The sequence below is a fragment of the Lagopus leucura genome, unplaced genomic scaffold (genome assembly GCF_019238085.1).
Source record: "Lagopus leucura isolate 7727_CA_CO unplaced genomic scaffold, USGS_WTPT01 63731-0_obj-0_obj, whole genome shotgun sequence".
Classification (NCBI taxonomy): Eukaryota; Metazoa; Chordata; class Aves; order Galliformes; family Phasianidae; genus Lagopus; species Lagopus leucura.
Window position 1 is genome coordinate 62,961 of NW_024962403.1, and position 16,198 is coordinate 79,158.

Genomic DNA, 16,198 nt, shown 5'->3' on the forward strand with positions numbered 1-16,198 from the left:
CCATGTTAGAAAAACAAGCCCCCTGCAAACAGCACATACCAAACTCTGCCCGTAGGAAGGGACTTCAAGGGTGGACAGAAGGAGCAGTCCGAGCATCAGAGCCCAGCCTGCCCCCCTAAACTTGCTGGACTTGCACACAGCCCAGGATGGAGGCAGGAGGCTCGGGGGCTTGTTTTCTCAGATTTGATTGGTTTATTTATCCTTGGTCCAGGCTCCCATCTGGTCCGACTTCAAACAGGAGTTGCCGCGAAGTATGGAAGCCACCAAGAGAGATTCTGCAAACAACGGTTGTGCAAAGTATATAAATATTTCTGGACATAAAAATGACTTTGTCTGAGTGGGGGTGATTTTGGGCTGGGATGAAAGTTCCATGTCCTGAGGAATGGTTGGGGGCAAGAAGTACACACTTATCGTGGATTGGTGTATGCAAGGGCAGAACTGAGTGCCACTGCTACCCAGAGCTGCAGGGAGAAAAGAGAGCAGTGGGGAAGTCTGTATGTCTAATCTGTATTTCATGGTGTGCATAAATGTGCACTGATTTGGGGTGCCAGACCAGGATCTGGGGTTTGTAACTTACCAGAAAATCCAGCATGGCCCACCTCACAAGGGACCTTCAGAACACAGCTGCTGTGTTTGGAAAGTTTGATGCAGCTGCTGGACGTGAGCTTTAAACTGGAGATACAGGGAAGAGGCAGCAGCCTGTTGCACAGCTTTAACAGCAATAGGTGTGAGGGCCAGAAACCTTAAGCATTGTGGAGCTGCACTGCTGGTGGCTTGAGAACCAATTGATGATTTGTTGATCAAACCACAGTTTGATGACCTCCCTTCAGGGAAGAGATGAAAGGGAGAAATGCCACCCAAGGTGGTTGCTATCAGGTCGGATAAAGAAGAAGCCCGAAGCAGGTGTTTCTTGGGTTGGGTCCCATTCAGGCTGAATCCTATGGGAACAGACCAATAGATTCAAATCCAGATGGTTGGCAGCCTCACGGATGATTTAACCTCCAGCATGGAGATGTCGTGCCCCCCATGCTGAAGCTCCCCAAAACAGTTGACCTGGAGGGCAAGGGGAAGTTCACTGGGAAGATCCCCCAGAGTCAATCTCATATGTTTGGGACGGAGAAGGGCTGAAAAACGCCCCGCTTGCACGCAGCGCTCTGCAGCTCCCAGCAGCAGCTCTGCAGCAGCCCTCAGTTAAACCTGATCCTTCGCTTTAAGGGCCTGCCTGGCACTTAGTGGAGACCATAAATAGCGATTTATAAACGATCTTCACGCCGATGCCTCTGCCGCTGCTCAGACATCAAAGTCTATAATTCACGCCCTCCCGCGTCCCGAGCCTCGCAAAAGCAGTGCCTTTGATGTCCCCCCCCTTGGCTACCTGCACGGGGCTGGGCTGCGGGCATCTGCGCGGCTTGCGGCCAGGCGCCAGGCGTGCTCTGCAAGGCATTTTATAAGGTGTCTGCTGTCATTCAGCCTGTTCCTGAGCCTGTTCTCCCCTTCGGCAGGACAGCTGCGGAACAATGGGGGCTGGCTGGGGGGAGCTCACTGGGGGCAGCGGGCAGAAAGCACCTGGCCTCTCCTTCTCCCTTCCCCCCAGCACCTGCAAATTAATGGAAACTTCTTCCAGTCGTGCTGCCTGTGCTGTTTAACAAGGCTGAGAGAGCAGAGCCAGCCTCACTTCTAGCAATGGAGAAGGCTCCCAGGACTCTACATCAGGCCTGCTCCTAGGGCAGGGTGTTGGAGTATCCCATCTCTAGCGCTGCAGTGCATCCTGTGCTGCTCCTCCTGAAGCTGGAGCTAGCTGTGCAAATGCTTGCTGCAAGAAGGGCACTTCTCTCTTCCCACTACTTGTGAAACTGCAAAATAAAGGATCCACGTTAATCACTGAGGTCTGCACAGTGCAGGTGTCTATGGGGACATTGGCTTTGGGGCAAGTGTCCCTGAGCACATCTCACCAACTTCACAAGGTCCTCCTCTTTCTCCTGCCTCTTCTTCTTTGACCCTGTGGTTGTGGGAGCTATTTTCAAGATGTGAAACGAATGCATGTGCAGGTCTGGGACAATGTCTGGAAACCAGTTGCCAAGGGTGCATGATGATGGTATCAAACCACTGTGAGAGGCTGCCACCTTCATAGAATCATAGAATCATGGAATCACTGAGGTGGGAAAAGACTTCTAAGATCGCCCATTCCACCCCACCGTGCCCACTGCCCACATCCCTCAGTGCCACATCTCCACATTCCTAGAGCACCTCTAGGGACGATGACCCCATTACCTCCCTGGGCAGCTGTGCCACTGCATCACCGCTGTTTTTGAGAAGATTTTTTTCCTAATATCTCTTCTACTTCAGGCCCTCATTCTCCCAAAAAGGGCAGCAGGTCAGGCACCAGAGCTGGACATACACTGTTGTAAAGCATAAAGTAAACTGTCCATAATAAAGGCTACTTGGTGTGGTGCAAAATATGATGTCTTACAAGCCAGACATTGAAAAGTTGTTAGAGGTATTTGGGGTGTTGGGAGGATTTCAGAGAATTTTGCAGCTGGGATAGTTGGTTGTTCTTTTTTTTTTTAAGGGAATGTCCATAGAAATGTATTGAGAGAGTCTTGCAGGTGCTACGGGCTGTGAGTGGTGGAGAAGGAGCATGAATCATGTCACCTGGCTCTGTATTTAATCATACCAAACTGGTTTGGTTCTCCAACAAGTCAACATATATTATCAGTGTAAAAAAAGGCATTTTACAGGGCTGGGAGTCTAAATATCATTTATAAATATTTAATTCTACAAGTGATCTTTGCAAAAGAAGGATAGCTCTTCATTATCATACCTGTGTCTATTGAAATATCACCATTATTTATCATCTACTGTTGGTGCAGCGTCCTGCCTGGGGCCTGAGGAGTTACTTGGTACTGGAGGCCACTATGGGACATGGTGCCAGCAGCTGTCCCCACCCTAATGCCTGGTGACAAGAGCTCCTGGGAACTTTGTGCCTGAGCTGGAGGCAGCCTCATGCCACCAGGCTCCTTCTCTTTACCAAAGCCACCAGAATCATCAAAATCCTCTCTGCTGGAGAGTTTGGTGGAGCACACATCACCCACTGTGCTGCGAAAGTGCTCCATAATCCAGCTCCTGCTACAGCTGCAAAGTGACCTGTGAAAAGCAGTGACTGCCTCCCATCCCTGTCCCCATCCCTGTGGCTTTCTGCCTGTTTAATCTCTCTGACATTCAGCCCAGCTTTGCCCTGCTCTGTTTTGACTCCTGACAAGCCTTTCAATTTGCTCTCCTCTCTGAAGAGCTGAGAAGCCATTGATAGCTCTCCCTTTGAATTATTGAATCTCAGAGTCGGGTTTCGGGCCCGGGGGAGCAGCCCCACACGCACAGGGCATGGGGGTTGGCCATCGATCGGCAGAGCTCAGCAGCAGCTTGCTGATGGCACACGCCCAGTCCTGGGTCCCTGGGTCCCCAAGCTGATGGCTGTGCAGTCAGAAGCATCCTTGGACCTTGCTCTTCTGCAACATCCCCAGAGGTGTTCAAGAAGCATGGAAATGTGGCATTGAGGGTCATGGTCAGTGGGCATAGTGGGGTGGGTTGGGGTTGGATTTGGTGATCTTAGATGTCTTTTCAAGCTTAATGATTCTATGATCTTATGATTCTTGGAGTAACAACTTTGTGTCCCCTGGAAAAGATGCAGTGCTGGACAGTGTCCCATATAAATCCTGCTGGCACTTTGTCTCTGATGCCAGGACTTTCCTTTAGTCACCATGTCATGGGCTGATTACAGAAGAGATACCCATTTGCACTGCAAGTAGCCTTGGTGTTTTCAGATGTGGATGAACTTTTTTCCTTCCCATTTGTCACTGCCATCCCACATACTGTGAAAGGGAGCTGGGATCCTTCACACACCAACCCCAGCCCTTGACCTCAGGAGAGGGTGGATGATTTCTCCATCCCTTCCTTTCCCACTTAGGGCATTTACCCCTCTGTGGTCCTTCCTAAGAGGCCAGCAGGATGCAAGGGCATGACAAGAGCTGGCCTGAGAGCCAGAGTGCAAATGTGTTTTGGAGCCACGTGGGGGGAAGAGGAAGGGCAAGTGTGGACTTTATTAAGTGATAACACATCTGCAAATGAGATTATGGGAAATTTTCGGGGGCACCGCAGCACTGATTGGCTGGGCAGAGCAGGAGAGGCTATGTGGGAGCATGGTGGAGCACGTGCAACCGGATCCCTTCCATTAGTGTGATCAATAAGCCACCGTGTGGGGGTGGTGGGGGTGTTGGCAAAACTGCATAAATACATATGCGAGAAATCACATTACAGCCAAGAGATCTGAGCACAACATGGGTAACCCTTTCACCCCAGCACCCAGGGTGCAGGGAGCATTAACCCTTTTGGGGCAGGACATTGAACGGGGTGCTGAAGTGGTGGTTGACGTGCTTGTGGCTTGGCACAGCAGGAGGAACCACTTCCCACACTTGGCTTTTTGCAGGCTAGATGTTTCTTTGCCTGCAAGGTCTCCACCCCATGGTGATGGGGGTAGTGGAAGAGGCTGCCCAGGGAGGTGGTGGGATCACTGTTCTGGAGGTGTTCCAGAACTGTGGGAATGTGGCACCGAGCAGGACGTGGTCAGTGGGCATGGTGGGTGGGTTGGTGTTGGACTAGCTGATGTAAGCGGTCTTTTTCAGCCTTAATGATTCTATATTTCTATGATTCTATCTTTCTGCTCCTCCAAGTTCTTGAGAGAGATGCACTTTGGCCCAGAAATATGTCCTCACCTTCACATTCCACATAAATATGCCAGCTGAAGCTCAAGCAGGACTACAGTGCCACTTGCCTGTAGTGTGGTCCTGAGCCCAAGGATCTTGCACCTCTATCTCTGCCCAGCCCCTCTTATCATATTTCCAGCCCCCACCCCCCTCGCCCCCAGCCCTTACAGTCCTGTTTTGACACTTCTAATTAGAGGACATTTAACACCTTGTTTTGCTTGGGCCCCTCTTTCGGCCAGACAACACATTGATGGCCTCTGACTTCTCCCCTGACCCCAGCTAACCTGGCAGCTCAGTGCTGTGACACCACTCTGAAGCCATCCATCCCATCCCATCCACTGAGCTCCCCCCTCACCCACTGCCCACCCCTGGGGCCTGGGGTGCAGCAGGGCCAGGATGTGGCATTTCCCTTGGTAAGCGCTTTCCTGGATGTGATTTAGAGCACTGAAGCCAGAAGAGAGAAGGAAAAAAACCACCCTGTAATAAAGTCAGCACTCTGCTTATTAAGGGGAAAAGGCTGTGCTTTACTTATACTAACATTAATTAGACAGATATATAGGGAGCAAGGAGGCCTCCAGGAGATTTATACTGAGCTTCTGAAGATGGATGTGAGGACTGATAGATGGACAGACGGCAGTTCCTGGAGCGTGCCAGCAGTGGGATTTAGGGGAAGTGGCGACAGGGAGCCAAAAGGACAGGTGGTATAGGAGATGCAGCAAGAGGCAGGAGGGGATGCCGGAGCTGCCCAAACCATTTGGGGATGGCATAAAGCTGGAAGAAGGAGCAGGTGGGGAGGAGGTTTATACGAGCATCCTCACAGAGGAACATCCCTAGGGAGGAGCCTGTCTCCCTGCCCTGCTCCTGGCTGCAGTGGCAGCAGAGGTCTTAGAGCTAGAGTCTGTCCTTCACGGTCCTGACACCTATCATCACCTGCATGCCATTATCTAATTGAGGAGACACTTGAAGCTGCTTATTTTTACTAGGAGACTTTTCCCTATTCCCTTTCTCACTATGTTAGTGCAATACTTTCCTACCTCCCCCAGCACCAGGCAGAGAGAAGTCAGCCTGGGTTTCATTACCACAGAGCAAAAGGTCTCTTTGTTAACATCTGATCAGAGCTCCATCATGAACTCTTAGGCTGAGTCTGCTGCAGGGAGACATCCATGGGCTGCATCCAGCTCCCTGTGCCTTCCCTGTGCCCATGGGCTGCATCCAGGCCATCAGCACCTCGTTCTGCTGATGCTTTCTGGTCTGGATTTCTTCATCCCACACAGGCAGGGCCCCCTCTGACCTCCTCCTCCCAACCTTGGTTAAATACAGCAGCTGACTTTGTAGGTGATTAGTAATAAAATTTTAACAAGCATCCATATGAACGTCTTTTTGTCACTTTTATGAGGCCATTTACAGCAGGGAGATATAAGAGCACCTTAAATCTCCCCCTAACGGCAAGGGTCATGTTAAGGGGTGACACAGCAGAAGGCCTGGTGTGTCCCATGCCCACTAGTGCAGGAGATTCTCCCTGTGCCTACAGCAGGACAAGTGGCTTCTGGTTGTTCTCTTGGCTGAGTGGGGATGCCCATCTCCTTCGGGGGCAGGAAAAGCAAATGGGATGCTCAGGCTACAACACAGAAGAGGGATGGGCAGGGCAGCAGGAGGGCAGCTCCAGTCTTGCAGTGGATGATGATCAAACAGTGGGGACAGAAAACAGGGCGAAGTTCCCCAGGTCCCACGCTGGCTTGGTGGCACTGCCTGGAATAGAACCCTGCTGTCCCCATGGCTACCAAACCACACTGCTGCACAGATGCTCCGTGACAGCCCTTTTGTGCGGGCTCTGCTTCCTGTGCTGAGAGGGCTGCATCGAGCACAACCTCACTGAGGCTTTTGATATTAAGAAAAAAATCTGCAGCTTGCCGTCTGAGATCTGGGCAGAAGTTTGGGTTTGTTCCTTTTTTTAGTTTTGGTTCTTCAAAGAGAAAAAGAAACACACCTTGTGTGGTGAAATTGAAAAACAAGGAAGCAAGATGGGTTTCCTCTGTGTTCAAAATGAGTTCTTGTTTGTTGGGAGCAGTGCCTGGTCCTTGCTGGGCAGCCTCTTCCCAGACTGCACAAAAGCTGCAGGAAGAGCCACTTTGACATAAATAGTTGACATCATCACCAACATGCATTGCAGCAAGCATCACCAATATGCATGGCCATGAGCATTATCAGTGTGCATGCCGGTCGTGGCACTGAGCTTGCAGGATTCAGGAAGGGTTTGGACAATGCCCTCAGTCACATGGTCTGATTTTTGGGTGGTCCTGTGTGGAGCCAGGATGATCCTTGGGGGTCTCTTCCAGCTCAGGATGTTGCATGATTCTATGATAGTATGAGCTCTGAGTGTGGCCAACAAGAGAAAAGGAACAGGATGGAGCCCAGGCCCTGTGCCGTACCGGTATTTGTACGGTATTTGTGTCTGCATCCCTCTGTGCATGGCTGCACACTGCAGTGTGCTATGGGACAGCCTTAGTACCCAGGTGCTGGAGCGGGGGCAGCAGGGACACAGGGGCAGCCCCGCTCTGGGGTTTGAGCCTGCTCTGGCAGGAGGTCAAAAAGGCAAAGTTTCCTGGGAGGTGAATTATCAGTGGGAGCGATATCGGCAGGTCAAGCACATTGGTGCTGGGGTAATACAGTTAAGGTGCAGAGCCTTGAAGGGAGCCCGGCCAAGGAGTGCAGCATTAAAGCAATGAGCCCAGCTTAATCTGCCCCAAGTGAGGGCAGTGGGGTCTTTAATATTGTGTCAGGCTTGCAGGCCCTTGTTGGCGGGTTATTCTTCACGGCAGCTAATGCCACTGGGCTAACTGAATTAGCCCCTCCTTCCGCGGGGTGAGCGTGGGGTTGCCGGGAGGGCGATCGTGCCTCGCAGCTGCAGGGAGAGCGAGTGATGGCCTGGAAATTCAATCAGGTGAGGAGCTGCTGCCATCCCCAAAGGACAGGGAGCAGCCAGATTGGGGAGGAGAGCCCGGGACGGGGACGCTGGTGACCAACTCCATGCTGTGCCCGGGCAGGGGGTCCTCCAGGAGCCAGTCCTCTTTCTGGGCAGCATCACGCCTTGCTCAGTGATAGCTGAGCACCCATTGGGTACTGAGACCCATGGGCTGTCTCGGCCAAGGTGGGTGTTCAGGTGCCACTCTTGGCACATTCTCGGTACCTCTGTGTGGTTGGAAAGATCACCAAGAGACTGGCTGGCCTGAGGAAATGACAAGTAGGAATTGGTCCTGGCTTTGATGTTGGGTCAAGCCACCAAGAGCCTGCACTGTCCTCTATGTAAAGCCCTGTGGGATTGTGGGACCACCAAATCATAGAACATCCCAAACTGGAAGGGACCCATAAGGATGAACAGGCAGAAGGACTGCTGAGGGGCTAGGGTGCATCAACATCCACACCAACACTCCCAGGAGCTATTCGCTGTCCTTTACACTAAAAAAACAAAATCAGAACTTTTCAGGCATTAGAATAGAATAGAATAGAATAGAATAGAATAGAATAGAACAGAACAGAATCATTAAGGTTGGAAAAGAAAACTAAGAACATCTAGTTCAACTACCAACCCATCGTCACTTGGTTGTTGTCTCCAAACCTCTCACCTGGGTGTCAGGGCTGGGGACCACCCTACCCTGAAGAGCTGGGGTGCTCAGGGCATCCCCCATGGGCACAGCCCCATCTGCCCTGGAGCTGGAGATGCTATCCCTTCATCCTCACTGGTCCCCATTCCTCTCCCAGGTGCTTCTTTGATCTTCAAACCTGCCCCAGCTCCCTCACCCCCCTCCCTTTCATTGTTATAAATGGGGGCCTTGGCTGCCTTTAAATAGTTACATCTATCAGACAATCTCATGTCAGCCATAAATCCTGCAGTAATGATGATTTTCTAAGTAGGTCGACTGGAGCTATTTCCGCTTCAGCCTCAAGTTACCGCACATGTCCCCCCTGCCCCCCCCAGGGCCTGGCAGCCTCATTTGTTGTCCCCTTAATTGTCATTTCTCCCATGGGCTATGGGAAGGAAAAGGGCTGGGGGACCCCTCTCCCCCCCGTGTCCTTGCCGTGGAGGGCGCTTCAGAGAAAAGCTTCTGGGGGGAAGATGGGAAATGGAAGATGGAGGAATGGTTGCAGCAGCCCACCATATGGATATCCTTACGCCATGCCCCCGCCACCACCTCCCCAGCTGCACCCAATGTGTGAAAGCTGTAATTGCAGGTAATCCCCCCACACGGTGCATGGTTTGAATTTGGCGACAACAGGAATGTTGAAGGGAGAAGGGGTGCTGCACAGGGCCAACATCTGCGTGAGCCATCAAGGCACATCTGGATGCAGCTGCCTGTGCTTGGCAGCCCCACTTGGCCCATGGGGTCTGAATACTGCCCCCACTAAGGGCAAGGATGGGCCTCCCTTAGGCTGATACCGCTGCAAACTCTTGCTGCTGGTGAGCTGCAAGGGGAGGGGTTGCTCTAAGCAGCGTCACATTTCCTCCTAAATGTGCCTGGTGTCTGCTTGGGGCTGACTTAGCAGCATAAGCATCCTCTCCCAGTGACCCACACTACCCCCCAGACCTAGAACAACACCTATGACACCCATAGTGCCCCAGCAGAGCATCCTGACCTCTCTCAGATGCAACTACCCCCCAAGGCTTCAGCTAACCCCATGGCTTCCCTAGGGCAGAGCAGGTGTCATAGGCATTGTCTCTTTGAAAATTAATTTTCCTGTCGATTTCCTTATTTCTCTTAATTGATGAGGGCCAGGCATTCGGCGCGTTGCCAGCGGCACCAGCCACAGCCTCCCGTAGGCATCGGTGGAGCCAACAGCACGAGCACAGAGGACTGGGGAGTGTAATGAACTCTCAGAGGACTCGTTGCAGCTCAGCCCGCGCTCTAGATTAGCTGAGGAATCATCTGGCCCAGCTATTAACTGTCCCATTTAACATCATAAATTATTAACTTAATTTTGAGGAGGGCCGGTGACGGATCGCGTTGATTTTGTCGGCCTCTCCATGCAGGCGATGCCTCTGGCAGGGCCTGGGGCAGTGCCTGTGGGAGGGTATAGGTGGAGGGAGAGCATCCTCGCTGGGGAATGAGCAGCTCTGCCTCAGTTCCCAGCCCAGCAGAGGGGATGGGGACAGTCAGGGCAGGGCAGTGAGTACGCCAGTGTGAGAGATGTCCCTTGGGGAAGAACCCAAGGAGGGAGAAATATGGATTTCTTGGGTAGAAAAGTTTCAAACCACTCATAGCCTTTTTCCAGATAATTGGGCAACAGAAAATTTTAGGATGTCATCTTTTCTTCCCCTTTCTTTAAAAAGAGAGATGTTTGCAGAGCGTGGCAGCGAAGGAACGCCCTCCAACCAGCATCCTTTTTTTAACAGCATGGAAAAAATTCCAAGCCGTTTGGCTTGTCACAAACCAAACAGCCCTCAAGGAGAGCAAGCTCTGAAAACCCTTGTAAAACGCCTCTTTCATTCCGGCTTTTTAGAATGAAAGAAGACAAAAAAAAGGACTTTTTGTTCCCCTGGTGAGCAGCTGTGCCACTCAGCACCGCCTGTCCCTGCACCCCAACGTGTCCCAAAAGTGCCCCAAACTCACAGCACCACTGCAATTTGAAGTGCCCAGCACTGCACCCCTGCAGCCTTGCTGCTCCCATCACATCCCTGTGCTGAGCCATTCCCCACGTGCAGAAGCTGCTCTCGCCAGCGGCCGCGCGTTGCCCGGTGCACAGATATAAAATACAGCGCCCTGCCATAAAACATGCACTGCTAGTCTATATATTTTGCAATCCCTTTAAAGGTTTTTTTTCTTTAAACCCCTCACCCCAGCCCCCTCCCCATCCTCCCCCCAAAAAATTATTATAAAGAATTATTGCCATTAGTACGTCTTTCCCAGTGAAAGGAGAAAATCGCCTCATTCATAATTTATACCCTCAATTACTATTAATAAAGAAATATTTCAGCAGAAAATCGCCTGGGAAAATTACACGTAACATTGCATTAACATTCTATTTGAACATTTTCATCACATTTGTTATAGAGTTAATAAGAGGGATATGCTCCCCTGACTTCTTCATGAAATTATGGGCTGCCTATGATAGTTTAATCTTTTAGACTTTATATAATATATTCACTTTACTAATTGAGCTATCCAAGGAGCAGTTAGGGATGTTCTTAAACGTGGAAGACAAAGTAATCAGGGCCGTGACTTCCTGACTAGTGGATCTTCTTCCGGAGATGAGGAGCGCGCGTGAGGAGCGCACTCAGGCCCGTGTGTGATGTGCAGCTCCATGGCCCTTCCCATGTCGTAGAATCATAGAATCGTTTGAGACAGAAGGGACCCTTAAAGGTCATCTAGCCCAACTCCGGCGCAATGAACAGGGGTGTTTACATCACCTCACCTGAGCTTGGAACGAATGCGAGTGAAAGATGGAGGAGGCTTTCAGGTTGGTGAGGTGTTCCCCAGAAGCCCTGTTTGTGTTCTGGAGCAAGAATGGGTCTGGCAGACATTCCCAAGCTCTTCTTTCACAATGAGAAGTGCCTGACATGTTAGGTTTCTCAGGAGAAATACTTCCTGTGGACAAACTTCAGGGTTAAATTCACCCCACCCACAGCCATCCACAGATTTTATCCAGATGCAGAGCAGGGCTGGGATGCACAAACCCTCTGCTCCCTGGAAGCTCCTGCCATGCATCGTGCGAGTTGGACTCAATGGTCCTTATGGGTCCCTTACAACTTGGGATACTCTATCATTCTATGATCTCAGTCTGAGCTCACCCCAAATCTGCTCGTGTGACTCCCAGCCCACGTCAACAGCAAGCCAAATAGTTGATGGAAAGCTTTCATGCATTAGGATTCATTAGCTGGGGCTCTATGAGCAGCAAAGGGACGCCTGGATGTTGCCAAGTGAGCCCTGCTGAAGGCACTATGGGGTGAGGCAGCCTGGGAGAGCAGAGTGAGTTGATGGGTTGGTCACTGGGGGAGAGGCTGAGCTCTTGAGAGCCTGGGTGAGCCCTGAGGCCTATACTGGGGAAGAAAATGTGGTGTCCCCTTGTGCCATCACTGGAGCACTGAAGTGGGCAAGCAGCAGCCGGGAGTGCCACTTCTCCCCATAGCCCCCAGTGGCTCTGCCCAAGGACGGGAAGCACAGGCTGTTGGGCTCAGAGTGAGCAGGATGAGCCACACTGTAAACAGGACAAGGCTTGTAAACATCTCCAGCTGGGATAAATTTAGCCTATTGGGGCTGCAGCCCCGGTGCAGCAGGACACAGTGTCAGGGCATTGTCGAGGACAGAACGGGAGAAAGAAGCTGAATAAACAAACACAGCTTGTCTTCTTTTTTATTATTTTTCTTTTTGTGTGTGTGTGTGTGTGTCTCAGCATTGTTATTTCAGCCAGACAATTGCCCTGCAGATCGAGGGAACAGACTGGAGTTTAAGCAAGCTTGGCTCCCAGTGACTCCCTTCTCACTCTGTGCTTTCATCCTTGTGTTCAGTGTGTCCCGTACCGGTGTGCACCAGCATAAAGATGCTCCATGTACCTCCCTGTGCTGTCTCACAGGGGCCTAAAGGGTGAGACCCCCTAGTCTGGCTTTGGCAGTTGTGCAAAGTTTTGCTTCCCCTGCATGCACAGCCCAGCCTAGCGCCAATGGGAATCAAGAGGCATGGCATACTCTGTTCACATTTGTGCATGGCTCCATGAGCAGCTTTGGAGGTGTGCTCCTGTGCATAGGGGATGCTGCAGAAGTGGATGTCTGTGCAAAACTTGAGAAATGGGGATCAGGACATTTCCCTGACAAAATCACTCATGGCCTCAGGAGCAAAGGGCATGATTGGCTCTGCCAATGCTGCCCTGCCAGGACCCAAGTCTTCTCTAAAAGCCATAGTTAGAGGTAGCTTTATTTTCACATCTTAATTTTATTTTTCTCACATCTCTCCCTGACACACACACACACATACACACAACGCACTCCTATTGGAAAAACGATTTTAATACCCATGGTGCATTGTCCTGGTGTGATATAAAATCCAATGACATGTGGCATTTGGAAAAGGTCACTTCCCCCATCAGGATTCATTATCCTGCCTCAGCCTGGGAAGCCATGGGGTTGCCCCTGCCTCTGCAGATCCCTTGCCCCCTCCCCAGCTGCAGGGTGTGCAGGATGAGGGGATGGCAGGGCAGCCCCTGGGCTCTGCTTACTGGCATCCCCAGAGCAGGAGCAGCTCCTGCAGTGCCCTCACTGCACACGGCTGCAGAAGGGAAATGTTCCCCTTCCTTGTTTCACTTGTTCAATTTTGGAGCGGGTGGGTTTGAGGAGTGCCCCGCGGTGTCGATGCTCACCACCAGTGAGGCAGAACTGAGAAGAGAAAGTGGAGCAGCTCAGCAAAGCCCAGCTCCTTGTTCACACCAATCAGCTCCATACTGTCTCACCAGTGCTTGCACTCCCAAGGAAGGTGTCACCTCTGCCCAGGCTGTGGGGTCTTTGCCCTCTCTCATAGGTCGCTGCTTAAATGTGGTTCCTGGTGAAGGTTACAGGGGATGCAGGGCTGGGGATGCTCACAGTGCTGTCCCATGGTATTCTCAGGCTTTCTCCTTTCCTTGGGCTCATTTCTGTTTCCCCATCCTTATCCAGTACACAGCCACCTCCACGGCCCATTCCCATCCCAGCCCAAAGCAACTCCCTGGGAAGGACATGGGAAGGACGAGCATGGGGTGGTGCATGGTGGACACAGCCCTTTGCAAGGGGCAACGCATCCCATGGGGCAGGCAGGAGGACTGGGACTTTGCACCTCCCGTGAGCTCCCTGGGGCCAGACTGTCACCTCTGTCTTCCCATTCCAACCTGCAAGAGAGTGGGGGCTGCAGAAGGGCAGAGGCTGGGGCAGGAGCAGGATTTTGTCCAGGGTTTGTGTGCTTTTTTGCAGCAGGGAGCAGAGCTAGATGCCTGCTGAAGATGACTTTTCAGAGTGCTGAGGGTGATGGTGAGCGTAGCCCCTTCCACCATATAAACACCAATGAGTTATGGGTACCCCAGCCTCTAATTATGCAGTCAGCCCCAAATAGGCTGTGTCTAACGAGGCTGACAGACTAATATCTCAAGAGCCCTTAATGCGTTATCATCTCTTGCTGTATGACCTCATATTTATAACTGCTCTGGTGGGAGGTTGAGAAATGTCCTTCTCTCTCCCCAGCCCCCTCCCCAACTTTCCTCCCCCCCGGAGCAGCAGCTCTTCAGCCTCATCTGTTAGGATCAGGAGGAGAGAGGCGACTTCTCTCCATCCATCATGGGCTGAGTTCGTGCTATTAGATGATTAAAGGCATTTTTTATAATATTTGGAAGAGGCTTTGAAACATCTCTCAAACAGGGTGATGAATGCCCGCTTAACCCTTTCCTGGCCAGCGGAGGGGCGGTTGGGCAGCACAGTGACAAGGTGTGATTCATGGGCACCTGCAGGAAGCAGGGAGGACGTGGTGGTTTCTGAGGCTGCAACGGCTCCAGCAAGAGGAAGCAGTGCCTGTCCTCTCCCTGGTGCTTACACAAGAGTCCCCGGGGGGGCCGTGCACACATGGCAGAGCCCCCTGTCCTATTCTGTGCCAGTGCAGCTGTTCCCTTGCCTCCTTCTCTCCATGCCCAATCCCAGTGTCTTGCTCCCATCTGCCAAGTCCCATTCCCATAAGAAATCAGAGGCATCGAGATCCTTTGCTAGGATTCATCCCTTCCAATTTGGGGTATTCTATGATTCTATGATGTCATGGCCTTGCTTGGAGTTGGTCAGAAAGACGTATGGTGGGGATGATGGCCATGGGTGACCTAAAGCCTATTCAACACCAGATGGGTGACATTAGCCATGCTGTGTCCCGGTGGGAGTGGAGGTATCACACACTGGGGAAGGAACCCCCTCCTTTGCTCACAGGCACAATATTTCATAATCCCCATTTCTTGTCGATTGATTGCCAGATAGAAGCGACAGCCAAAGAGGGCCCCAGGCGTCTGCAACTGCCACTCATCGTATGATTTTAACTCTCCCCCTCTGTAAGTTTGCATTCTTTTCTTGTTGTCGTTTTTACCTAAGTAAGTCTTTTCCTCCCTTCTCCCCCAAAAATGATGCTGAGAAATCCCACCATCCTCCTCAGTTTGTTGTTGAATGTACGAGTAGCTGAGAAGGGTTAATGCATGATTAAGAGACGTTTTATTAAAATGGTTAATCTGTCATTAGAGAGTCCAAGAGATCAATAGATTCCTTATAGCCACAGCCTACAATCATCTTTAGCACCGCTGACTGTGGGCTTAAGACCCCAAGCAGCATGCTAGGGACTCCTGCCACCTCTGTGTGCCCCTCTGTGGTCCCATTATCCCAAAAAGAAGCAGTCTGGTCACCTCCCAGCTCCTGTCCCAAGATGCTGATCCAATGGATGTTGCTGGTGATCACAGCTCCGTGTCCCCTTTGGGATGCTCTCCCCCTCCGTGCACCCTTTCTGCCCCTGGGGGTGCTTGCTGTGAGCTGTGCTCTTCAGATCCCATGACAAATCCCAGAGCCACCAGGATGCTGACCCCAGCCGTGCTGTTTAGACGGGCTGACAGCAGCACAGCTGAGCCAGAGCAGGCAGGAGGGCATGGGACAGCATCCCAGGATCTGGGAAGCGATGGGTCCTGTTGGGGCCACCAATATAACTCAGTGAGTCTCGTGCTGGGGGTGCTGGTTGCTCTGCTCCCTGTGGACAAGATGGTACATGTGAAATGAAGGTTGAAAATGATGTAAGTTCATCCTGTTATTTTCTGCTTCTCTTTCCTGTGCTCATCCCATTGCCTCGAATAACCCGGTCATAAATCCTAGTGCTCCTGCCTGCCCTGTGTGTGCATGCCCAGTGCTCATCCCTCCCACGTGCTCGCCATGGGGTTAGGGGGAGATATTCCAGACCCTCTGGGTCCAGCCCTCTCCTTCCCTGCCTCAGTGCTTATTTCTGGGCCATTATGTTCGACAGGGAGAATTTGTTTCTGTCCAGAGCAGATGCCCGGACAGTCTCAAACCTCTGAGGATTTATCATCCTGAGCTTTTGTTTGTAGGTCCGTGGGACCCCTCTGCCCCATAGCCGAGCCCAGATAGCTTTGCTGTCTCCTCCAGGAGACTCTTGATGAGTGGTGAGGCATTGGTGCAGGCTGCCCAGGGAGGTGGTGGGGTCACTGTCCCTGGAGGCGTTCAAGGGACGTGGCACAGAATTTTAATGGGCATTGGTGGTGATGGGCTGGTGGTTGGATTTAATGGTAAGACTCGATGGTCTTAAAGATTCTATGATTCTATGAGTGGGAATGGTGGGGATGGGTTGGGGTTGGACTGGATGATCTTAGTGACTTTTTCCAATCTCTGATTCTATGATTCTATGAAAGCAGGGCAGTATAAACTGTGTATGGTGATGTCCATTGCACAAGCTGTCTGT

The 16,198-nt window shown here is 51.6% G+C and overlaps 1 protein-coding gene across 4 annotated transcripts in view; it reads left to right on the plus strand.

The window, feature by feature from the left end:
• The window catches only part of LOC122190588 (E3 ubiquitin-protein ligase RNF220), a 159,902-nt gene that overhangs the window by 47,352 nt on the left and 96,352 nt on the right, over positions 1-16,198 (plus strand). For 2 of the 4 annotated variants that reach the window (XM_042890635.1, XM_042890637.1), the window contains exon 3: positions 14,721-14,795. The exons of the other annotated variants lie outside the window; for them this stretch is intronic. In XM_042890635.1, coding sequence (XP_042746569.1) covers positions 14,721-14,795 — 75 coding nt within the window. The remainder of the gene's footprint in view (positions 1-14,720; positions 14,796-16,198) is intronic. 4 annotated transcript variants of the gene reach the window in all.